At 49.0% G+C, this 25646-nt stretch overlaps 2 protein-coding genes across 5 annotated transcripts in view; one reads left to right on the forward strand and one right to left on the reverse strand.

Annotated features, from left to right (window-relative positions):
• The window catches only part of LOC141065428 (uncharacterized), a 62311-nt gene that overhangs the window by 25461 nt on the left and 11204 nt on the right, over positions 1 to 25646 (reverse strand). For 3 of the 4 annotated variants that reach the window (XM_073557925.1, XM_073557923.1, XM_073557922.1), the window contains exons 2-3: positions 21490 to 21642; positions 12889 to 13065 (exon numbers count right to left, since the gene is read on the reverse strand). In XM_073557925.1, the coding sequence (XP_073414026.1) occupies positions 12889 to 13065; positions 21490 to 21567 (255 nt within the window). In that variant the 5' untranslated portion in view covers positions 21568 to 21642. The remainder of the gene's footprint in view (positions 1 to 12888; positions 13066 to 21489; positions 21643 to 25646) is intronic. The other variant, XM_073557924.1, reaches the window with a different exon arrangement.
• Positions 21566 to 24685, forward strand: LOC141065398 (uncharacterized). Its single transcript, XM_073557865.1, has 2 exons — positions 21566 to 21667; positions 23781 to 24685. Exons 1-2 carry the CDS (start codon positions 21566 to 21568, stop codon positions 24351 to 24353), a joined length of 675 nt encoding a protein of 224 aa, XP_073413966.1. The 3' UTR covers positions 24354 to 24685.

Genomic DNA, 25646 nt, shown 5'->3' on the forward strand with positions numbered 1-25646 from the left:
CATCTCATCACCCAGTATCCCCCAGTGTACACTGTATAATCTCCCAGCAGTCTCCTCTCATCACCCAGAATCCCCCAGTGTATACTGTATAATCTCCCAGCAGTCTCCTCTCATCACCCAGAATCCTCCAGTGTATACTGTATAATCTCCCAGCAGTCTCCTCTCATCACCCAGAATCCTCCAGTGTATACTGTATAATCTCCCAGCAGTCTCCTCACATCACCCAGAATCCTCCAGTGTATACTGTATTATCTCCCAGCAGTCTCCTCTCATCACCCAGAATCCTCCAGTGTACACTGTATAATCTCCCAGCAGTCTCCTCTCCTCACATCACCCAGAATCCTCCAGTGTATACTGTATAATCTCCCAGCAGTCTCCTCTCATCACCCAGAATCCTCCAGTGTACACTGTATAATCTCCCAGCAGTCTCCTCTCCTCACATCACCCAGAATCCTCCAGTGTATACTGTATAATCTCCCAGCAGTCTCCTCTCATCACCCAGAATCCTCCAGTGTATACTGTATAATCTCCCAGCAGTCTCCTCTCATCACCCAGAATCCTCCAGTGTACACTGTATAATCTCCCAGCAGTCTCCTCTCATCACCCAGAATCCTCCAGTGTACAATGTATAATCTCCCAGCAGTCTCCTCTCATCACCCAGAATCCTCCAGTGTACACTGTATAATCTCCCAGCAATCTCCTCTCATCACCCAGAATCCTCCAGTGTATACTGTATAATCTCCCAGCAGTCTCCTCTCATCACCCAGAATCCTCCAGTGTACACTGTATAATCTCCCAGCAATCTCCTCTCATCACCCAGAATCCTCCAGTGTACACTGTATAATCTCCCAGCAGTCTCCTCTCATCACCCAGAATCCTCCAGTGTATACTGTATAATCTCCCAGCAGTCTCCTCTCATCACCCAGAATCCTCCAGTGTACACTGTATAATCTCCCAGCAATCTCCTCTCATCACCCAGAATCCTCCAGTGTATACTGTATAATCTCCCAGCAGTCTCCTCTCATCACCCAGAATCCTCCAGTGTACACTGTATAATCTCCCAGCAGTCTCCTCTCATCACCCAGAATCCTCCAGTGTACACTGTATAATCTCCCAGCAGTCTCCTCTCATCACCCAGAATCCTCCAGTGTATACTGTATAATCTCCCAGCAGTCTCCTCTCATCACCCAGAATCCTCCAGTGTATACTGTATAATCTCCCAGCAGTCTCCTCTCATCACCCAGAATCCTCCAGTGTATACTGTATAATCTCCAAGCAGTCTCCTCCCATCACCCAGAATCCTCCAGTGTATACTGTATAATCTCCCAGCAGTCTCCTCTCATCACCCAGAATCCTCCAGTGTACACTGTATAATCTCCCAGCAGTCTCCTCTCCTCACCCAGAATCCCCCAGTGTATACTGTATAATCTCCCAGCAGTCTCCTCTCCTCACCCAGAATCCTCCAGTGTATACTGTATAATCTCCCAGCAGTCTCCTCTCATCACCCAGAATCCCCCAGTGTATACTGTATAATCTCCCAGCAGTCTCCTCTCATCACCCAGAATCCTCCAGTGTACACTGTATAATCTCCCAGCAGTCTCCTCTCATCACCCAGAATCCTCCAGTGTACACTGTATAATCTCCCAGCAGTCTCCTCTCATCACCCAGAATCCTCCAGTGTATACTGTATAATCTCCCAGCAGTCTCCTCCCATCACCCAGAATCCTCCAGTGTACACTGTATAATCTCCCAGCAGTCTCCTCTCATCACCCAGAATCCTCCAGTGTACACTGTATAATCTCCCAGCAGTCTCCTCTCATCACCCAGAATCCTCCAGTGTACACTGTATAATCTCCCAGCAGTCTCCTCTCATCACCCAGAATCCTCCAGTGTACACTGTATAATCTCCCAGCAGTCTCCTCTCATCACTCAGAATCCTCCAGTGTATACTGTATAATCTCCCAGCAGTCTCCTCTCATCACCCAGAATCCTCCAGTGTACACTGTATAATCTCCCAGCAGTCTCCTCTCATCACCCAGAATCCCCCAGTGTATACTGTATAATCTCCCAGCAGTCTCCTCTCATCACCCAGAATCCTCCAGTGTACACTGTATAATCTCCCAGCAGTCTCCTCTCATCACCCAGAATCCTCCAGTGTATACTGTATAATCTCCCAGCAGTCTCCTCTCATCACCCAGAATCCTCCAGTGTAAACTGTATAATCTCCCAGCAGTCTCCTCTCCTCACCCAGAATCCTCCAGTGTATACTGTATAATCTCCCAGCAGTCTCCTCTCATCACCCAGAATCCTCCAGTGTATACTGTATAATCTCCCAGCAGTCTCCTCTTATCACCCAGAATCCTCCAGTGTACACTGTATAATCTCCCAGCAGTCTCCTCTCATCACCCAGAATCCTCCAGTGTACACTGTATAATCTCCCAGCAGTCTCCTCTCATCACCCAGAATCCCCCAGTGTATACTGTATAATCTCCCAGCAGTCTCCTCTCATCACCCAGAATCCTCCAGTGTACACTGTATAATCTCCCAGCAGTCTCCTCTCATCACCCAGAATCCTCCAGTGTACACTGTATAATCTCCCAGCAGTCTCCTCTCATCACCCAGAATCCTCCAGTGTACACTGTATAATCTCCCAGCAGTCTCCTCTCATCACCCAGAATCCTCCAGTGTATCCTGTATAATCTCCCAGCAGTCTCCTCTCATCACCCAGAATCCTCCAGTGTACACTGCATAATCTCCCAGCAGTCTCCTCTCATCACCCAGAATCCCCCAGTGTATACTGTATAATCTACCAGCAGTCTCCTCTCATCACCCAGAATCCTCCAGTGTACACTGTATAATCTCCCAGAAGTCTCCTCTCCTCACCCAGAATCCTCCAGTGTACACTGTATAATCTCCCAGCAATCTCCTCTCATCACCCAGAATCCTCCAGTGTACACTGTATAATCTCCCAGAAGTCTCCTCTCCTCACCCAGAATCCTCCAGTGTACACTGTATGATCTCCCAGCAGTCTCCTCTCATCACCCATTGTCTTCCAGTGTACACTGTATAATCTCCCAGCAGTCTCCTCTCATCACCCAGAATCCTCCAGTGTATACTGTATAATCTCCCAGCAGTCTCCTCTCATCACCCATTGTCTTCCAGTGTACACTGTATAATCTCCCAGCAGTCTCCTCTTATCACCCAGAATCCTCCAGTGTACACTGTATAATCTCCCAGCAGTCTCCTCTCATCACCCAGAGTCTTCCAGTGTATACTGTATAATCTCCCAGCAGTCTCCTCTCATCACCCAGAATCCTCCAGTGTACACTGTATAATCTCCCAGCAGTCTCCTCTCATCACCCAGAGTCTTCCAGTCTATACTGTATAATCTCCCAGCAGTCTCCTCTCCTCACCCAGAATCCTCCAGTGTATACTGTATAATCTCCCAGCAGTCTCCTCTCATCACCCAGAATCCTCCAGTGTAAACTGTATAATCTCCCATCAGTCTCCTCTCCTCACCCGGAATCCTCCAGTGTATAATGTATAATCTCCCAGCAGTCTCCTCTCATCACCCAGAATCCTCCAGTGTAGACTGTATAATCTCCCAGCAGTCTCCTCTCATCACCCAGAATCCTCCAGTGTATACTGTATAATCTCCCAGCAGTATCCTCTCATCACCCAGAATCCTCCAGCATATACTGTATAATCTCCCAGCAGTCTTCTCTCCTCACCCAGAATCCTCCAGTGTATACTGTATAATCTCCCAGCAGTCTCCTCTCATCACCCAGAATCCTCCAGTGTACACTGCATAATCTCCCAGCAGTCTCCTCTCATCACCCAGAATCCTCCAGTGTATACTGTATAATCTCCCAGCAGTCTCCTCTCATCACCCAGAATCCTCCAGTGTACACTGTATAATCTCCCAGCAGTCTCCTCTCATCACCCAGAATCCTCCAGTGTATACTGTATGATCTCCCAGAAGTCTCCACTCATCACCCAGAATCCTCCAGTGTATACTGTATAATCTCCCAGCAGTCTCCCCTCATCACCCAGAATCCTCCAGTGTATACTGTATAATCTCCCAGCAGTCTCCTCTCATCACCCAGAATCCTCCAGTGTATACTGTATAATCTTCCAGCAGTCTCATCTCATCACCCAGAATCCTCCAGTGTATACTGTATAATCTCCCAGTCTCATCTCATCACCCAGTATCCCCCAGTGTATACTGTATAATCTCCCAGCAGTCTCCTCTCATCACCCAGAATCCTCCAGTGTACACTGTATAATCTCCCAGCAGTCTCCTCTCCTCACCCAGAATCCTCCAGTGTATACTGTATAATCTCCCAGCAGTCTCCTCTCATCACCCAGAATCCTCCAGTGTACACTGTATAATCTCCCAGCAGTCTCCTCTCCTCACCCAGAATCCTCCAGTGTACACTGTATAATCTCCCAGCAGTCTCCTCTCATCACCCAGAATCCTCCAGTGTATACTGTATAATCTCCCAGCAGTCTCATCTCATCACCCAGAATCCCCCAGTGTATACTGTATAATCTCCCAGCAGTCTCCTCTCATCACCCAGAATCCCCCAGTGTATACTGTATAATCTCCCAGCAGTCTCCTCTCATCACCCAGAATCCTCCAGTGTATACTGTATAATCTCCCAGCAGTCTCCTCTCATCACCCAGAATCCTCCAGTGTATACTGTATAATCTCCCAGCAGTCTCCTCTCATCACCCAGAATCCTCCAGTGTATACTGTATAATCTCCCAGCAGTCTCCTCACATCACCCAGAATCCTCCAGTGTATACTGTATTATCTCCCAGCAGTCTCCTCTCATCACCCAGAATCCTCCAGTGTACACTGTATAATCTCCCAGCAGTCTCCTCTCCTCACATCACCCAGAATCCTCCAGTGTATACTGTATAATCTCCCAGCAGTCTCCTCTCCTCACATCACCCAGAATCCTCCAGTGTATACTGTATAATCTCCCAGCAGTCTCCTCTCATCACCCAGAATCCTCCAGTGTACACTGTATAATCTCCCAGCAGTCACCTCTCATCACCCAGAATCCTCCAGTGTACACTGTATAATCTCCCAGCAGTCTCCTCTCATCACCCAGAATCCTCCAGTGTATACTGTATAATCTCCCAGCAGTCTCCTCTCATCACCCAGAATCCTCCAGTGTACACTGTATAATCTCCCAGCAGTCTCCTCTCATCACCCAGAATCCTCCAGTGTATACTGTATAATCTCCCAGCAGTCTCCTCTCATCACCCAGAATCCTCCAGTGTATACTGTATAATCTCCCAGCAGTCTCCTCTCATCACCCAGAATCCCCCAGTGTACACTGTATAATCTCCCAGAAGTCTCCTCTCATCACCCAGAATCCTCCAGTGTATACTGTATAATCTCCCAGCAGTCTCCTCTCATCACCCAGAATCCTCCAGTGTATACTGTATAATCTCCCAGCAGTCTCCTCTCATCACCCAGAATCCTCCAGTGTATACTGTATAATCTCCCAGCAGTCTCCTCTCATCACCCAGAATCCTCCAGTGTACACTGTATAATCTCCCAGCAGTCTCCTCTCATCACCCAGAATCCTCCAGTGTACAATGTATAATCTCCCAGCAGTCTCCTCTCATCACCCAGAATCCTCCAGTGTACACTGTATAATCTCCCAGCAATCTCCTCTCATCACCCAGAATCCTCCAGTGTATACTGTATAATCTCCCAGCAGTCTCCTCTCATCACCCAGAATCCTCCAGTGTACACTGTATAATCTCCCAGCAATCTCCTCTCATCACCCAGAATCCTCCAGTGTACAATGTATAATCTCCCAGCAGTCTCCTCTCATCACCCAGAATCCTCCAGTGTACACTGTATAATCTCCCAGCAATCTCCTCTCATCACCCAGAATCCTCCAGTGTATACTGTATAATCTCCCAGCAGTCTCCTCTCATCACCCAGAATCCTCCAGTGTACACTGTATAATCTCCCAGCAATCTCCTCTCATCACCCAGAATCCTCCAGTGTACACTGTATAATCTCCCAGCAGTCTCCTCTCATCACCCAGAATCCTCCAGTGTATACTGTATAATCTCCCAGCAGTCTCCTCTCATCACCCAGAATCCTCCAGTGTATACTGTATAATCTCCCAGCAGTCTCCTCTCATCACCCAGAATCCTCCAGTGTATACTGTATAATCTCCCAGCAGTCTCCTCTCATCACCCAGAATCCTCCAGTGTACACTGTATAATCTCCCAGCAATCTCCTCTCATCACCCAGAATCCTCCAGTGTATACTGTATAATCTCCCAGCAGTCTCCTCTCATCACCCAGAATCCTCCAGTGTACACTGTATAATCTCCCAGCAATCTCCTCTCATCACCCAGAATCCTCCAGTGTACACTGTATAATCTCCCAGCAGTCTCCTCTCATCACCCAGAATCCTCCAGTGTATACTGTATAATCTCCCAGCAGTCTCCTCTCATCACCCAGAATCCTCCAGTGTATACTGTATAATCTCCCAGCAGTCTCCTCTCATCACCCAGAATCCTCCAGTGTATACTGTATAATCTCCCAGCAGTCTCCTCTCCTCACCCAGAATCCCCCAGTGTATACTGTATAATCTCCCAGCAGTCTCCTCTCATCACCCAGAATCCCCCAGTGTATACTGTATAATCTCCCAGCAGTCTCCTCTCCTCACCCAGAATCCTCCAGTGTATACTGTATAATCTCCCAGCAGTCTCCTCTCATCACCCAGAATCCCCCAGTGTATACTGTATAATCTCCCATCAGTCTCCTCTCATCACCCAGAATCCCCCAGTGTATACTGTATAATCTCCCAGCAGTCTCCTCTCCTCACCCAGAATCCCCCAGTGTATACTGTATAATCTCCCAGCAGTCTCCTCTCATCACCCAGAATCCTCCAGTGTATACTGTATAATCTCCCAGCAGTCTCCTCTCATCACCCAGAATCCCCCAGTGTATACTGTATAATCTCCCAGCAGTCTCCTCTCATCACCCAGAATCCCCCAGTGTATACTGTATAATCTCCCAGCAGTCTCCTCTCCTCACCCAGAATCCCCCAGTGTATACTGTATAATCTCCCAGCAGTCTCCTCTCATCACCCAGAATCCTCCAGTGTATACTGTATAATCTCCCAGCAGTCTCCTCTCATCACCCAGAATCCTCCAGTGTACACTGTATAATCTCCCAGCAGTCTCCTCTCATCACCCAGAATCCTCCAGTGTACACTGTATAATCTCCCAGCAGTCTCCCCTCATCACCCAGAATCCCCCAGTGTATACTGTATAATCTCCCAGCAGTCTCCTCCCATCACCCAGAATCCTCCAGTGTATACTGTATAATCTCCCAGCAGTCTCCTCTCATCACCCAGAATCCTCCAGTGTACACTGTATAATCTCCCAGCAGTCTCCTCTCATCACCCAGAATCCTCCAGTGTACACTGTATAATCTCCCAGCAGTCTCCTTTCATCACTCAGAATCCTCCAGTGTATACTGTATAATCTCCCAGCAGTCTCCTCTCATCACCCAGAATCCTCCAGTGTACACTGTATAATCTCCCAGCAGTCTCCTCTCATCACCCAGAATCCTCCAGTGTATACTGTATAATCTCCCAGCAGTCTCCTCTCATCACCCAGAATCCTCCAGTGTAAACTGTATAATCTCCCAGCAGTCTCCTCTCCTCACCCAGAATCCTCCAGTGTATACTGTATAATCTCCCAGCAGTCTCCTCTCATCACCCAGAATCCTCCAGTGTACACTGTATAATCTCCCAGCAGTCTCCCCTCATCACCCAGAATCCTCCAGTGTATACTGTATAATCTCCCAGCAGTCTCCTCCCATCACCCAGAATCCTCCAGTGTATACTGTATAATCTCCCAGCAGTCTCCTCTCATCACCCAGAATCCTCCAGTGTACACTGTATAATCTCCCAGCAGTCTCCTCTCATCACCCAGAATCCTCCAGTGTACACTGTATAATCTCCCAGCAGTCTCCTTTCATCACTCAGAATCCTCCAGTGTATACTGTATAATCTCCCAGCAGTCTCCTCTCATCACCCAGAATCCTCCAGTGTACACTGTATAATCTCCCAGCAGTCTCCTCTCATCACCCAGAATCCTCCAGTGTATACTGTATAATCTCCCAGCAGTCTCCTCTCATCACCCAGAATCCTCCAGTGTAAACTGTATAATCTCCCAGCAGTCTCCTCTCCTCACCCAGAATCCTCCAGTGTATACTGTATAATCTCCCAGCAGTCTCCTCTCATCACCCAGAATCCTCCAGTGTATACTGTATAATCTCCCAGCAGTCTCCTCTTATCACCCAGAATCCTCCAGTGTACACTGTATAATCTCCCAGCAGTCTCCTCTCATCACCCAGAATCCTCCAGTGTATACTGTATAATCTCCCAGCAGTCTCCTCTCATCACCCAGAATCCTCCAGTGTACACTGTATAATCTCCCAGCAGTCTCCTCTCATCACCCAGAATCCCCCAGTGTATACTGTATAATCTCCCAGCAGTCTCCTCTCATCACCCAGAATCCTCCAGTGTACACTGTATAATCTCCCAGCAGTCTCCTCTCATCACCCAGAATCCTCCAGTGTAAACTGTATAATCTCCCAGCAGTCTCCTCTCCTCACCCAGAATCCTCCAGTGTATACTGTATAATCTCCCAGCAGTCTCCTCTCATCACCCAGAATCCTCCAGTGTATACTGTATAATCTCCCAGCAGTCTCCTCTTATCACCCAGAATCCTCCAGTGTACACTGTATAATCTCCCAGCAGTCTCCTCTCATCACCCAGAATCCCACAGTGTATACTGTATAATCTCCCAGCAGTCTCCTCTCATCACCCAGAATCCTCCAGTGTACACTGTATAATCTCCCAGCAGTCTCCTCTCATCCCCCAGAATCCTCCAGTGTACACTGTATAATCTCCCAGCAGTCTCCTCTCCTCACCCAGAATCTTCCAGTGTATACTGTATAATCTCCCAGCAGTCTCCTCTCATCACCCAGAATCCTCCAGTGTATACTGTATAATCTCCCAGCAGTCTCCTCTCATCACCTAGAATCCTCCAGTGTACACTGTATAATCTCCCAGCAGTCTCCTCTCATCACCCAGAATCCTCCAGTGTACACTGTATAATCTCCCAGCAGTCTCCTCTCCTCACCCAGAATCCTCCAGTGTATACTGTATAATCTCCCAGCAGTCTCCTCTCATCACCCAGAATCCCCCAGTGTACACTGTATAATCTCCCAGCAGTCTCCTCTCATCACCCAGAATCCTCCAGTGTATACAGTATAATCTCCCAGCAGTCTCCTCTCATCACCCAGAATCCTCCAGTGTATACTGTATAATCTCCCAGCAGTCTCCTCTCATCACCCAGAATCCTCCAGTGTATACTGTATAATCTCCCAGCAGTCTCCTCTCATCACCCAGAATCCTCCAGTGTATACTGTATAATCTCCCAGCAGTCTCCTCTCATCACCTAGAATCCTCCAGTGTACACTGTATAATCTCCCAGCAGTCTCCTCTCATCACCCAGAATCCTCCAGTGTACACTGTATAATCTCCCAGCAGTCTCCTCTCCTCACCCAGAATCCTCCAGTGTATACTGTATAATCTCCCAGCAGTCTCCTCTCATCACCCAGAATCCTCCAGTGCATACTGTATAATCTCCCAGCAGTCTCCTCTCATCACCCAGAATCCTCCAGTGTATACTGTATAATCTCCCAGCAGTCTCCTCTCCTCTCATCACCCAGAATCCTCCAGTGTATACTGTATAATCTCCCAGCAGTCTCCTCTCCTCTCATCACCTAGAATCCTTCAGTGTATACTGTATAATCTCCCAGCAGTCTCCTCTCCTCTCATCACCTAGAATCCTCCAGTGTACACTGTATAATCTCCCAGCAGTCTCCTCTCCTCACCCAGAATCCTCCAGTGTATACTGTATAATCTCCCAGCAGTCTCCTCTCATCACCCAGAATCCTCCAGTGTATACTGTATAATCTCCCAGCAGTCTCCTCTCCTCACCCAGAATCCCCCAGTGTATACTGTATAATCTCCCAGCAGTCTCCTCTCCTCACCCAGAATCCTCCAGTGTATACTGTATAATCTCCCAGCAGTCTCCTCTCATCACCCAGAATCCCCCAGTGTATACTGTATAATCTCCCAGCAGTCTCCTCTCATCACCCAGAATCCTCCAGTGTATACTGTATAATCTCCCAGCAGTCTCCTCTCATCACCCAGAATCCCCCAGTGTATACTGTATAATCTCCCAGCAGTCTCCTCTCATCACCCAGAATCCTCCAGTGTATACTGTATAATCTCCCAGCAGTCTCCTCTCATCACCCAGAATCCTCCAGTGTATACTGTATAACCTCCCAGCAGTCTACTCTCCTCTCATCACCCAGAATCCTCCAGTGTATACTGTATAATCTCCCAGCAGTCTCCTCTCATCACCCAGAATCCTCCAGTGTATACTGTATAATCTCCCAGCAGTCTCCTCTCCTCTGATCACCCAGAATCCTCCAGTGTATACTGTATAATCTCCCAGCAGTCTCCTCTCATCACCCAGAATCCTCCAGTGTATACTGTATAATCTCCCAGCAGTCTCCTCTCCTCTCATCACCCAGAATCCTCCAGTGTACACTGTATAATCTCCCAGCAGTCTCCTCTCATCACCCAGAATCCTCCAGTGTATACTGTATAATCTCCCAGCAGTCTCCACTCATCACCCAGAATCCTCCAGTGTATACTGTATAATCTCCCAGCAGTCTCCTCTCATCACCCAGAATCTTCCAGTGTATACTGTATAACCTCCCAGCAGTCTCCTCTCATCACCCAGAATCCTCCAGTGTACACTGTATAATCTCCCAGCAGTCTCCTCTCATCACCCAGAATCCTCCAGTGTATACTGTATAATCTCCCAGCAGTCTCCACTCATCACCCAGAATCCTCCAGTGTATACTGTATAATCTCCCAGCAGTCTCCTCTCATCACCCAGAATCTTCCAGTGTATACTGTATAACCTCCCAGCAGTCTCCTCTCATCACCCAGAATCTTCCAGTGTATACTGTATAACCTCCCAGCAGTCTCCTCTCATCACCCAGAATCCTCCAGTGTATACTGTATAATCTCCCAGCAGTCTCCACTCATCACCCAGAATCCTCCAGTGTATACTGTATAATCTCCCAGCAGTCTCCTCTCATCACTCAGAATCCTCCAGTGTATACTGTATAACCTCCCAGCAGTCTCCTCTCATCACCCAGAATCCTCCAGTGTACACTGTATAATCTCCCAGCAGTCTCCACTCATCACCCAGAATCCTCCAGTGTATACTGTATAATCTCCCAGCAGTCTCCTCTCATCACCCAGAATCCTCCAGTGTATACTGTATAATCTCCCAGCAGTCTCCTCTCATCACCCAGAATCTTCCAGTGTATACTGTATAATCTCCCAGCAGTCTCCTCTCATCACCCAGAATCCTCCAGTGTATACTGTATAATCTCCCAGCAGTCTCCACTCATCACCCAGAATCCTCCAGTGTATACTGTATCATCTCCCAGCAGTCTCCTCTCATCACCCAGAATCCTCCAGTGTATACTGTATAATCTCCCAGCAGTCTCCTCTCATCACCCAGAATCCTCCAGTGTATACTGTATAATCTCCCAGCAGTCTCCTCTCATCACCCAGAATCCTCCAGTGTATACTGTATAATCTCCCAGCAGTCTCCTCTCATCACCCAGAATCCTCCAGTGTATACTGTATAATCTCCCAGCAGTCTCCTCTCATCACCAGAATCCTCCAGTGTATACTGTATAATCTCCCAGCAGTCTCCTCTCATCACCCAGAATCCTCCAGTGTATACTGTATAATCTCCCAGCAGTCTCCTCTCATCACCCAGAATCCTCCAGTGTACACTGTATAATCTCCCAGCAGTCTCCTCTCCTCACCAGAATCCTCCAGTGTATACTGTATAATCTCCCAGCAGTCTCCTCTCATCACCAGAATCCTCCAGTGTACACTGTATAATCTCCCAGCAGTCTCTTCTCATCACCCAGAATCCTCCAGTGTATACTGTATAATCTCCCAGCAGTCTCCTCTCATCCCCCAGAATCCTCCAGTGTACACTGTATAATCTCCCAGCAGTCTCCTCTCATCACCCAGAATCCTCCAGTGTATACTGTATAATCTCCCAGCAGTCTCCTCTCATCACCCAGAATCCTCCAGTGTATACTGTATAATCTCCCAGCAGTCTCCTCTCATCCCCCAGAATCCTCCAGTGTACACTGTATAATCTCCCAGCAGTCTCCTCTCATCACCCAGAATCCTCCAGTGTATACTGTATAATCTCCCAGCAGTCTCCTCTCATCCCCCAGAATCCTCCAGTGTACACTGTATAATCTCCCAGCAGTCTCCTCATCACCAGAATCCTCCAGTGTACACTGTATAATCTCCCAGCAGTCTCCTCTCCTCTCATCACCCAGAATCCTCCAGTGTATACTGTATAATCTCCCAGCAGTCTCCTCTCCTCTCATCACCCAGAATCCTCCAGTGTATACTGTATAATCTCCCAGCAGTCTCCTCTCCTCTCATCACCCAGAATCCTCCAGTGTACACTGTATAATCTCCCAGCAGTCTCCTCTCATCCCCCAGAATCCTCCAGTGTACACTGTATAATCTCCCAGCAGTCACCTCTCATCACCCAGAATCCTCCAGTGTATACTGTATAATCTCCCAGCAGTCTCCTCTCCTCTCATCACCCAGAATCCTCCAGTGTATACTGTATAATCTCCCAGCAGTCTCCTCTCATCACCCAGAATCCCCCAGTGTACACTGTATAATCTCCCAGCAGTCACCTCTCCAGTCAGCAGCTCTGTGATCTCGGTGGTGAGATATAGGACCTTCTTCTCAGGCATCGGGGAGTGTGGGGCTTCTGTGATGGGGCTCTCATTGCTGCTCCCTCCTCCGGATACATGGAGATGGATGATGGGAGTCACACAGTCACCTGATGTCTTCTTCTCTATTGTGTAATCCTGTATAAGGAGAGATGATGATGAATATTACACATAAGGAAACATAAGACAGTTTATGTGTTGTCTCTGCAGCTGCCCATCATCCATCTCAATAGTTGAGCTCATGTGGCACCGACTACCTGGTTTACTCCTCGCTGTTTGGGAGGTCCGAGGACCCTGGTAGTTGGAGATCGAGAGTCAACACAAAGTTGCTGCCAGTGGTTTGGTGGTGGTGCTGTCTGGTCCGCTCTGTCAGCAGTGTGCTGGAGACAGCAGTGAGGGTGAAGATGGAAAGATACAGGCAGACGGTGATACCGGAGACTCTTCTATGGAATCCACCCTGGATATAGAAGCCAAGGTGGAATCAGGACCAAAACCTGGAAACTTCTCAGAGAATAACCAGAATCCCTCTGAAAGACATGCTGTTACCTATACTAATAATAAGTGTTTGCCAAACGTCTTCTCCAGGTTCGTTTTATCAGATTTGGAAGATTAATGTACACGACTGCACATTAGATGTACAGATCTTCTCGAGGGTCCGGGAGGTCAGGACTATATGATACTTATGTCAGGACTGTATGGGAGGAACACATTATCCCTGTCTATATGAATTACATGACGGAGTTAGGAGGAGACATTACTTTGTTACTTGTGGTGGAGTTGGATTCTGCCGGTTGAGCTCTCCGGATAGGGGGTGGATCCAGGAACGTGATCACTGGAGGGTATTGTTTTGCTTACACTGAGTTTAGAGGCATGAAGCAGGTAGTTTCGGATATCAAAATGTTTCAACAAAAACTAAAAAGAATGGAAATATTTTATAAAAACACATAAGTGACTACAGAACCTACTGAGGTCGCTCAGATCCTTGCAGTTTAGGTCCAGAGATGCCAGATCTGCTAGATGGTTAGAGCGGCAAGGAGCAAAACACAACCATGATCATTAGGTGCCAAAAAGCTGCGATGCAACCGGAGCCGAACAATATCCACTAGGTCTGACATGTACAGAAGCCTGAAGAAGGGTCTAATATGCAGCCAGTGTTACTACTGTACATGGAATTCTGGCATTTCTTAGTGAGGTCTACATGGCCGACTTGGCACTAGTCTCTGCTTGGCAGGCCACTGGGAATATTTTCATTTTCAGACTTTTATCCCCAAATAGCAATGAATGCCCCTTGTGTCCTTGGAGCAGAAAGTGGTCGGTTGAGGGAGTTGGCACCGGGATCGTCACAGAGATGAGAGAAAGCCACAGGGGCAAAACCAAAGACAAAATCAGAAGTCAGTAGAAGGGTTTAAGGGAAATTATATTATTAAGAACATTAGCATAAGTCTGCACAACAGGGCCATAACATCTGTGACCTCTTATTACAGGTTAGGAGGCTAAAAGGAAATCCGGAGTGAGAGGGGATGTAACAATGTCATTCCTGACACCTCGGCCTAGAGAGTGGAGCATCAAAGGTTGGCAGATGGTCCTTTGTAGCCAGAAATCTAGCTATGAAGTGGGGTTGAAGAAAACAAGCTGGGTAATATGCAATGTACTTGCCTCGTTATTAGCCCTCGCTCCAGCTACAGACCAGTGATGTCAAGGTTACAATCTAGACCATCCTGGAAGTTTGAGCCCAGGACCAGGCATATAAAAAGTCGTAGTTACTCACCGGTTAACGGTATTTTTCGGAGTCCATGACAGCACCACCTGAGAGAGGGGATCCGCCCTTTAGGAACAGGAAACCTACAGATACAAAAAGGGCGGCACCTCTCCCACGCATCAGTTGGATTACAGAGCACAAGAGGACTTCCAAGGTTAATGCATGATTTATGTACAGTATTCTTATTATTATTATTATTATAAACTTTTACCACCAGTGAGCATATACAAGAGGAAGACGTGCACACCCAAATTAAACTAAAGGGGGGGGATATACGGGTGCTGTCATGGACTCCGAAAAATACCGTTAACCGGTGAGTAACTAAGACTTTATTCGGTCGTCCATGACAGCACCACCTGAGAGAATTACAGAGAGTAAAACTATTTAGGGAGGGACTACAGCCTGCAGCACCCTTATACCAAAAGAGAGGTCTGTGGAAGCACCCAGGTCTAGCCTATAATGACTATAAAAGGTGCTCGGAGAGGACCAAGTAGCCGCCTTACATATCTGGTGAATGGAGACTTCTGATCTTTCGGCCCACGAGGTCACCATGGCCCTGGTGGAATGCGCCCTCAGCTTCCCGGGTGGCTACCTGCCTTTTGAGGTGTATGCTATTGAAATCGCCTCTCTAATCCATCTGGCTAGTGTATTTTTTGACGCTCTACAACCTTTCCTGGGGCCTTGATGGGAGACAAATAGGGCATTATCTTTCTTCCAGGGATCGGTGACTGTCAGATATTCTATGAGGCCTCTCCTAACATCCAGGGTGTGTAGTTTCTCTTCCTTCTCATTAGCTGGATTAGGGAGGAAGGATGGAAGGACTATCTCCTGTGTCCTATGAAAGCTAGAAACTACCTTAGGTAAGTACGCTGGATCAGGTCTAAGTATTACCCTATCCTCTTTGAACTGTAAATAAGGAGGACGCCTAGATAAAGCCTGGATATCGCTTACTCTGTGAGCTGATGTTAGAGCTACCAGGAAGGCTACTTTGAGGGACAGGTTTTTTATTGAAGCCGATGAGATAGGTTCGAATGGGGTTTCCGTCATAGCCGTGAGGACTAGGTTCAAGTCCCACGGCATGAATCTATCCTTCACTACTGGCCTTGATCTACCTGCCGCCTTAATGAACCTGCTGACCCAGTAATTACCAGCGATGTTGCAGCTAAAAAGGGCCCCCAAGGCTGATACTTGTACTTTAAGGGTACTGGTAGAAAGCCCCATGTCCAGACCTTTCTGTAGAAACTCTAATATCTGAATTATAGGTGCTGAATCCCCAGCGACTACTCCTGAGTTTTGAAGGAATTTTTTCCAAATTCTAACATAAATTTTCGTGGTAATGATTTTTCTACTTTTAAGTAGGGTGTTAATTAGGTCTGGGGAGAAGCCTTTCTCTTCTAGCAGTGACCGTTCAAACTCCACGCCGTCAGATGTAGGCCAGCCACCTGAGGATGGAAGACTGGGCCCTGGGATAGGAGATCCGGGATGTCCAGAAGAACCCAAGGATCGGATACCGACATGGTCCTGAGGCATGAGAACCATGCTCTCCTGGGCCAAAATGGAGCGATAACTATAACCCTTGCTCTGTCTTTTCTGATTTTCCTCATCACCAGGGGTAGTAGAGACAGAGGAGGGAAGGCGTAGGCTAGCCTGAAGTCCCACTTTATCAGAAAGGCATCTACCGCCAGAGGATTCTCTCTGGGATTTAGGGAGCAGAATTGTCTCAATTTTCTGTTCTCCTTGGTGGCGAAGAGATCTACCTCTGGATGTCCCCACTTTTGTACAATCAGGTTGAAGATGGAGGTTTTTAGGGACCATTCTCCTTGCTTTAGCCGATTGCGGCTTAAAAAGTCTGCCGTGACGTTGTCCTTCCCTTTTATATGTAGAGCTGTTAAAGATGGAAAATGCTGCTCTGCTAGTTGGAACAACCGCTCTGCTACATTCATCAGGGGTCTGGAACGGGTCCCGCCTTGGTGATTGATATATGCCACGGTGACCTGATTGTCGGAGAACACTCGCACATGATGGCCCTGTAGATACACAAGGAGCTTTTTAGCCGCCTGCTCCACTGCTGTCAATTCTTTTAGGTTAGATGACATTCCTAACTGATGATGTTGCCATTGGTCCTGGACTAATATTTCACCCATATGAGCTCCCCAACCGGAAGGACTAGCATCCGTGGTGACTATGCGGGTTACGTTATACTCCCAGGGCACCCCTTTAGACAAATTATCCTTGTCTAGCCACCACTCTAGGGACTCCCTTGTGTTACGGGACAAGGTTAGCTGGCCCTCCAAGTAACCCCCAAGGACTTTTTGATGTAATAAAACCTCGCTCTGTAGTTTCCTTGCATGAAACTGGGCCCACTGGACTGCCGGGATACAGGCCGAAAGAGAGCCTAGAAGGGACATGGCTTTCCAGAGGGACATGGTGGGGTTATTGGAGGCGTTCAGGACCTGGTAGTGGAGGCGAACAAGCTTCTCCGGAGGCAGACGGCATTCCTGTTTCTCAGAATCTAGGATTAGGCCCAAGAATTGTTGGACTCTCATCGGTTGCAACCGAGATTTTTTGATGTTCAGCAACCATCCTAACCGCTCTAGGGCAGACATTGCCCTTTGTAGCTGTTCCAAACAATGATTCGCCATTTTGCCTACAATAAGAAAATCGTCCAGGTAGAGGACCACCAGAATGTCTGATTCACGTAGATGGGCCATGACCTCCGCTATCACTTTAGTAAATACTCGGGGGGTGACTGCCACACCAAAGGGAAGGGCCGCATATTGGAAATGTTGAACTGACCCATCCAACTGAACCACCACTCTGAGAAAACGCTGATGAGCTGCATGGATGGGTATATGGTAGTATGCGTCTTTTAAATCTAACACCACCATAAAGCAGTTTTGGAACAGCAATTTTATTGTGGATTTAATTGTTTCCATTTTAAACGGACGTATGACCAGAAACTTGTTGAGGGCCTTAAGGTTTATTATAGTCCTAAAGGAGCTGTCTGGTTTGCGGACCAGGAACAGAGGGGAGTAGAATCCCTTCCCCCATTCTCCCTCTGGAACCTCTGTTAGGACTTTCTTGCCGCACAGGTCACGAACCTCGGCCTCCAGGGCAGCTTGTTCTGAAGTAGAAGACCTGAGTGGGGTGATTTTAAATCGATCATGGGGAACCCTAGAGAATTCTAGTCGCAGTCCCACAGCTATCACCCCCAGTATCCAGATGCTATTAGAGATCAGCGACCAGGTTGGGTAGAAGGCAGCTAGTCTCCCTCCTACCGGGGCAACTAGTCATTGGGGCGGCTTTTTCATGTCACGAGCTGGACCTTCCTGGCGCCCCCCTCCTCCAAACATGAATCCTGTACCTTTCCTTCTTTTCTCATCCCATCTGCCCTGATCTCTGGACGGCCTTCTACGGAAATATCCTTTCCTGGTAAAGGGACGTCTATAAGAAGGATTCGGCAGACTGGGAAATTGCTTTTTGTCATCCCCAGCTTTTTCTAATAATTCGTCCAGGACGGGGCCGAATAGATACTCCCCCTCGCAAGGAATGGAAGAGAGACAGGACCGGGCCTGAATATCTCCCGGCCAGCATTTTAACCAGAGCGCTCTCCGCGCTGCATTAGATAGACCCGCGGCTCTAGCCACCATCCTTGCAGAGTCTGCTGAAGCATCGGCTAAAAACGCAGCGGCATTCTGGAGGATCGGCAGATTTTTTCGAATGGATGCTCTTGAGGCTCCGTCTTTTAGCTCGGAATCCAGTTGATCTAGCCAGACCATCATGGATCTGGCTGTACAGGTGGCAGCTATCGCTGGTCTTAGTGCGCCTGCTGACATCTCCCATGTTCCTTTTAGAAAAGAATCTGCTTTTTTATCTAGCGGATCTTTCAAGGAGGCCATATCGTCAAAGGGTATGGAGGATTTTTTGGACACTTTGGCTACTGCTGTGTCTAGTTTCGGGGCCTTATCCCATCTGCTTACTACTGGGTCATCAAAGGGGTATCTCCGCTTGAAAGCTGGTGGCATGGTGCCCCTTTTTTCAGGTCTCTTCCATTCTCTGTCTATCAGGCTCTGGACTTTATCATTTAATGGAAAAGCCCTGCGTTTTCTGGGGTCTAGATCCCCGAACATTATGTCCTGTGCTGAGAGTTCCCGTTTTGTGTCCGCTACCCCCATGGTGGACCTTATCGCTTTCACTAGTCTGTCCATTTGATCTAAGGGGAAGCAGAACTGGCTAGAGTCTTCATCCGAGGAAGACAACGAGGAGGCCGAGGAGTTATCGCCTTTCCTAGGGGTGACTGAGGCCACCGAGCCTGAAACACTAGCCTCTCTTCTTCTAGAAGGTTCCCGACCTGATTATCTCCCTCAGGCTTGAAGTGAAGTTAGGTGTCTCTTCCGCTACCTGCGTAAACGGGGGAGAGTATAAGGGCCTGACAATCTACCCCTGGACTCCCTGTGTCTATCAACCCCTAACGTCTGTCGTATGCATGGCTGACATAACTTTTTAGGGTGGCCATCTGGTAGGGGGCAACTACAGAGGGCACATTCCCTGTGCTTCTGTTTTCCCGTAGCTTTCTTCCCCTGCGAAAAAACATAAGGGAACACTGCATCAGGGTACATTCACGGAGATCTCTTACCCATGCAGTTGAAGCAGGTACCGGATCACGGAGGGAGGCAGGGGGATCCTTTAGTCTGGAGGAATTTCCGCGGCTTTGGTCGCTTGTTCGTCTCTGTTTCTTTTGCTGGCCACTCGTATGTGGTTTTGTTGTGGCCTGTTTCTGCGGGCGCTCCTGCGCCTCGTCCTGCTGGTCTATGGGGGCTTCCGTCGTATCCATCGCTGGGCCCTTCGGAAGCACCCCAGCAGCGTCCCCGCCTGCCTTATATGGCCTCTTGGTGTCCTGGTCAGCAGGGATCTGGCCATGGCACCACCCACCCGGGATCCTCCCGTGACCTCCCCCCATGCTCCGCCCCCCCCACCTTACCGAAGCCGCCGCCCGCGACCCCCGGACAGGCGTGCACCCGCGGCGCGCATCGGAAGCCGGCACCCGACTTCCGGTTTCGGCGTTCCCGGCTCCGCCCCTTTCGCCGCGTCACTTCCGCCACTCACCAGAGCTTTGCGGGAGCGCGCGCGAAGGAGCCGGCACGGTGCCCCCTGCCCGGAATGCCTCCCAGCCCCGCGCGCCGCCATGACCGCCGACCAGGCGCCAACGTCGACCGGGAGGACCGGACCCGGGGGAGCGCACCAGGAGGGCCCGGGGCATACGTACCCGGTGCTGGCGTTCTGGAGGTGGTGTCCACCGGACCCTCTGCTCCACCTGCTCCGTCCACTGCCGTGGTGACCTACCCGGCCCCACCGTGGCGCTTCCAGGGACCCCGCACTGACCGAGGTAGGAGACCCCCCCACTACCTGGGTCGGTCAGCCGGCCTGGGAATCCATGACGACTCCATGTCGAACGATCTGTAGGGAGTCCTGTCCTCTAGGAACAGGAAACCAACTGATGCGTGGGAGAGGTGCCACCCTTTTTGTATCTGTAGGTTTCCTGTTCCTAAAGGGCGGATCCCCTCTTTCAGGTGGTGCTGTCATGGACGACCGAATAAATATAGAAGAGTTTACCTCTCCGCTGAGCAGATAATAGAAATATAGAAGAGTTTACCTCTCCACTCAGCAGATAATAATAGAAATATAGAAGAGTTTACCTCTCCACTCAGCAGATAATAGAAATATAGAAGAGTTTACCTCTCCACTCAGCAGATAATAGAAATATAGAAGAGTTTACCTCTCCACTCAGCAGATAATAGAAATATAGAAGAGTTTACCTCTCCACTCAGCAGATAATAATAGAAATATAGAAGAGTTTACCTCTCCGCTCAGCAGATAATAGAAATATAGAGGAGTTTACCTCTCCACTCAGCAGATAATAATAGAAATATAGAAGAGTTTACCTCTCCGCTCAGCAGATAATAGAAATATAGAAGAGTTTACCTCTCCACTCAGCAGATAATAATAGAAATATAGAAGAGTTTACCTCTCCGCTGAGCAGATAATAGAAATATAGAAGAGTTTACCTCTCCACTCAGCAGATAATAATAGAAATATAGAAGAGTTTACCTCTCCACTCAGCAGATAATAGAAATATAGAAGAGTTTACCTCTCCACTCAGCAGATAATAGAAATATAGAAGAGTTTACCTCTCCACTCAGCAGATAATAGAAATATAGAAGAGTTTACCTCTCCACTCAGCAGATAATAGAAATATAGAAGAGTTTACCTCTCCGCTCAGCAGATAATAGAAATATAGAGGAGTTTACCTCTCCACTCAGCAGATAATAATAGAAATATAGAAGAGTTTACCTCTCCACTCAGCAGATAATAGAAATATAGAAGAGTTTACCTCTCCGCTCAGCAGATAATAGAAATATAGAGGAGATTACCTCTCCACTCAGCAGATAATAATAGAAATATAGAAGAGTTTACCTCTCCACTCAGCAGATAATAGACATATAGAAGAGTTTACCTCTCCACTCAGCAGATAATAATAGAAATATAGAAGAGTTTACCTCTCCACTCAGCAGATAATAATAGAAATATAGAAGAGTTTACCTCTCCACTCAGCAGATAATAGAAATATAGAAGAGTTTACCTCTCCACTCAGCAGATAATGATAATATAGAAGAGTTTACCTCTCCACTCAGCAGATAATAATAGAAATATAGAAGAGTTTACCTCTCCGCTCAGCAGATAATAGAAATATAGAAGAGTTTACCTCTCCGCTCAGCAGATAATAGAAATATAGAAGAGTTTACCTCTCCACTCAGCAGGGAGATGATCTCTGAGGTGAAGTCTATGATTCTTCTGGAAATGTTGCTCTCGTCTTCGTCCATGTCTGGTTCGTCACTCGGGGAGAAATCTGGGTGGTGTGAAGGGATCTGGGTCTTCGGGGTCTTTATGATAGGAGGCTGTAAATCATACAAGGACATCACCGTCAGTCACATACAGATCTGATCTCATTGCACAGTGACATTTACAGATTATTAATAGGTATTTTACACCTGTCCATCAGGTGAGACTTTCCACCTGCTAGGACCAGGCTTGTGCTTTCCAACATCCTATGAAGACATCTGAAGCCTCGGTTCCTTATGGCCTTCATGAATATCGGAGGTCCGTGTAGAAGTTTAGGGGCCTCTAATATGACGGCACACAGCAGAATCCATATCTGTGTAACTAGTAAAGTCTCTCCCTGTATCAGCTCGGCTTCATCACATCACTTAGTCTTGGCCTCTAGAGAACCTGTGCACTTGGAGAACGCTATTTCTGCCATTTCATTGGTGATCTGCAGGTGAATAAGGTGACGTTGCTGCTCGGTTGTTTTACTGAAAGGAAATGAACCTATTTCCTCCCCGGAGATTTCCAGCTCTCAGTCCCAGGTGCGTGTATGGAGCGGCTTCACTCACTGTACCGAGCGCTGGCTGGGAACATGCCCGGCACACAGCCGGCTCTATACCGCGTCTGTACTGACACCAGTCACTGAACCTCCAGGGATGATGTGGACGGAGTGAGCGACCTGGTCAGACACGTTGTCCTCCAGCCATTACTGGGGATTGTTGGGGTGACACGGTGTCTCTAGCACCAGAGGCTCAGATGGGATTAGATGCCAGAACATCCTTCCTCCAATTGTTTACATTAGATGCTATGATCTTCATATCAGCTCATTCGACTCCCGGGAAATATGTCGCCTCTCATGTCCCCAATCACCCAGGTGGTGCCAAGGTCTATAGTAAATTACTGAAATGTAGAATATGAAGGCATGAGCTTGTTATATAGGGATAACTTAGAAGATTCCTTTCATCTGGGGAATAGTAGAGGGCAACGCAGGCACATCCCACGCCACTGCATGGACTGTGATTCTCCAGCTCCTACATATACCACCAGTCTATTATTCCTGGCCCCTCCACCTGCCTCCAGTCTGTGGTCTCCATGCACTCCACCTAATACCAGTCTATTATTCCCAACCCCTCAGATCTGTTATTATCGGCCCCATCTCCTGTCTGTGATTCCTCGGCCCTCCGCCTGCCTTTGTTCTGTGATTCTTCGGCTCCTCCACCTGCCTACAGTCTGTGATTCTCTGGTCCCTGCCTCCAGTCTGTGATCCTGTGGTCTCCAGGCACTCCACCTACCACCTGTCTATTATTTCCTGCCACTCTGTCTGCTGTCTTCAGCCCCTCCGCCTGCCTCCGGGCTGTGATCTTCGGCCCCTCCGCCTGCCTGCGGTCTTGTGACGTCCGTCAGTTTTAAGTCTGAGCCGCACGTAAGACAGCACTTCAAGAGACCCCGAGACCCTTTATCCCTAATAAGGGATCTGGAATTACAGCAGAGCCCAGGAGGTAGCTGCCTATGAGAGCAGCGGACCTGAGCAGGACGGTCGCCAGGAAGGGACTAAAAACCGGGGCTGAAAGTGTAGTCAGGAGTCCAAGTCTAAACCAGGCAGGTAGCAGGGGTACAAAATCGGCAGGCTGAAGAAGGGTCAAAGGTCCAAGCCAGTGTCAAAAAACCGGGAGAGTAGCAGAGGTACAAAATCGGCAGGCTGCAGAAGAGTCAGAAATCCAGGCTTAAGGTCAGAGTCAAAAATAACAAATACAACACTAGCACACTGGGGAAACCAAGACTATATCTGGCGGCCTGCAGGACAGGCCCCAAAGTATTTGCAGGATCAGGCTATCCCTCACAGGCTGATGACCTCATCTGGACCACCCCCAGAACCAGGCCAGATGGCGATGCACCAACCCCTTCACCTCTGACAGAGGAGCGGAGCCTGCGCCCACCAGATGCCTGCGCAGGAGCCCCTTCTCTGTCACCACCACCACACACAGGGGAAAACACAGCGATGCCCAACGACAGAGGCATGCGTCAAAGGAGCGGACCCACATGAGGACACAGCCCTCCTATTGCCGGCACCACCAGTCAAAGGAGTCCGGCGCCTCCCAGTGGCCGAGGCAGGAACAGCAGCCCCCAAGTCTGACAGTGACGTGACAGTCCAGCGCCTCCCAGTGGCTGAGGCCGGAACAGCAGCCCCCGAGTCCGAACGGCGGCGTGAAAGGTCTGTGATCTTCGGCCCCACCGCCTGCCTGCGGTCTGTGATCTTCGGCCCCTCCGCCTGCCTGCGGTCTGTGATCTTCGGCCCCTCCGCCTGCCTGCGGTCTGTGATCTTCGGCCCCTCCGCCTGCCTGCGGTCTGTGATCTTCGGCCCCTCCGCCTGCCTGCGGTCTGTGATCTTCGGCCCCTCCGCCTGCCTGCGGTCTGTGATCTTCGGCCCCTCCGCCTGCCTGCGGTCTGTGATCTTCGGCCCCTCCGCCTGCCTGCGGTCTGTGATCTTCGGCCCCTCCGCCTGCCTGCGGTCTGTGATCTTCGGCCCCTCCGCCAGCCTGCGGTCTGTGATCTTCGGCCCCTCCGCCAGCCTGCGGTCTGTGATCTTCGGCCCCTCCGCCAGCCTGCGGTCTGTGATCTTCGGCCCATCCGCCTGCCTGCGGTCTGTGATCTTCGGCCCCTCCGCCTGCCTGCGGTCTGTGATCTTCGGCCCCTCCGCCAGCCTGCGGTCTGTGATCTTCGGCCCATCCGCCTGCCTGCGGTCTGTGATCTTCGGCCCCTCCGCCTGTCTCAGGTGTGTGAATGATCGGTCACTGATGAGAGGAGAGGCAGGCTTTCTTCACCAAAGGTGTCAATGTAATCAGTATTACAGCGCCATCACAGCCAGGTCTGTACTGTACATTACAATAGGCTGCTGACAGAATCTCTCTAACTTCTATTTCATATGAAAGTCACCCGATCGGCTGGAGTCGGCCAATCACTGTGGGTCCGATGCTTTCACCCAGAGGTGGAATAAATGTGCCGTTTTCATGAGGATCAGGCCACGTGCTGGACTATCTGTGGTCATGTTTCATTCAGTATCATGTGGTTTCCTGAGAAGGGGCATAGATGTGTTGTCTCATTGCTCCAGTATACAGCACACCTCTGCCTCTCTATGGAGTCTGAAAGGAGACTGGTCTCACCAGTATGTCCACCACTGGCAGATCCGTCCGTGCCAGTCCTCTGAGGTGGAGCTGTGGCCGATTCATTGGCACAAACATGTCTATATAATGAGGTCCCTGTGCAGAAACACACAGCACTGCGTGCTGCCCGGGGATGGACGCAGGGTCTGTCAGCGTCACTGACGCCAAGGCCTGGAAATGTTGTGCGTCCGGCCTCCAGATCCACCAGGTCCATTGGTGGAAGTCACTCACCTGGTGCAGTAAGTGACGTGATATTTCCTTTTATGTAGGTTGTGATTGAGGAGACACGTGGTTGGGATTCATTTTCTAGTCCCTTATCCAGTCAGCTGCCACAGACATGTGTCAGGAAAATATGAGTTATTCCCTAAATAACCGAAGCACCCATCCAGAGCTGCCTGTTGCCTCTCCTTGGGTTGTGAATGACAAGCCCCCTTGCAGCTTCCAGCCCCCCTCTCTCTACCCAGCTCTTCCCTCCCTTCAACACATTGTCATTTTATTGTCATTTCATTGCCCTAATTAAATGCAGTTCCTCCCGCCAAGGTTTGTCTGTTCAAACTCAAATTTAATAACCCACAATAATCCTAGGGACAGGAAAAACATTTTCAGAATCAGTATAACAAAAGCTATGCACGGCAGCATTTTGGGGCTTCCAGTTTCTTCCCCCCCGTGACAAGCAGACGTGTCATGATTGGTCTCAAACAGAAAATATACTACTCCTGTCGTCACTCTTGAGCCTCACAGCCGGAGTTACGCTCAATCAGGGAGGTGTTCAGATCTAGGGAGGACAGCTGCCATCCATGCAGTTGACAGTTAGAGTGATCAATGAGTGGAACAGGCTGCCACGAGAAGTGGTGAGTCCTCCTTCAATGGAAGTCTTCAAACAGAGGCTGGACAGACATCTGACTGGGATGATTTAG

The sequence above is a fragment of the Dendrobates tinctorius genome, unplaced genomic scaffold (genome assembly GCF_039654945.1).
Source record: "Dendrobates tinctorius isolate UK_male_01 unplaced genomic scaffold, ASM3965494v1 ptg000251l, whole genome shotgun sequence".
NCBI classification, from domain to species: Eukaryota; Metazoa; Chordata; class Amphibia; order Anura; family Dendrobatidae; genus Dendrobates; species Dendrobates tinctorius.

What these genes read in the sequence shown, in the direction of transcription:
- LOC141065398 (XM_073557865.1), top strand. Translation starts at nt 21,566, where the DNA reads ATGTCTGGTTCGTCACTCGGGGAGAAATCTGGGTGGTGTGAAGGGATC. An exon ending in AATCATACAAGGACATCACC is followed by an intron (nt 21,668 to 23,780) that starts GTCAGTCACATA and finishes GCGGCGTGAAAG; the next exon opens with GTCTGTGATCTTCGGCCCCA.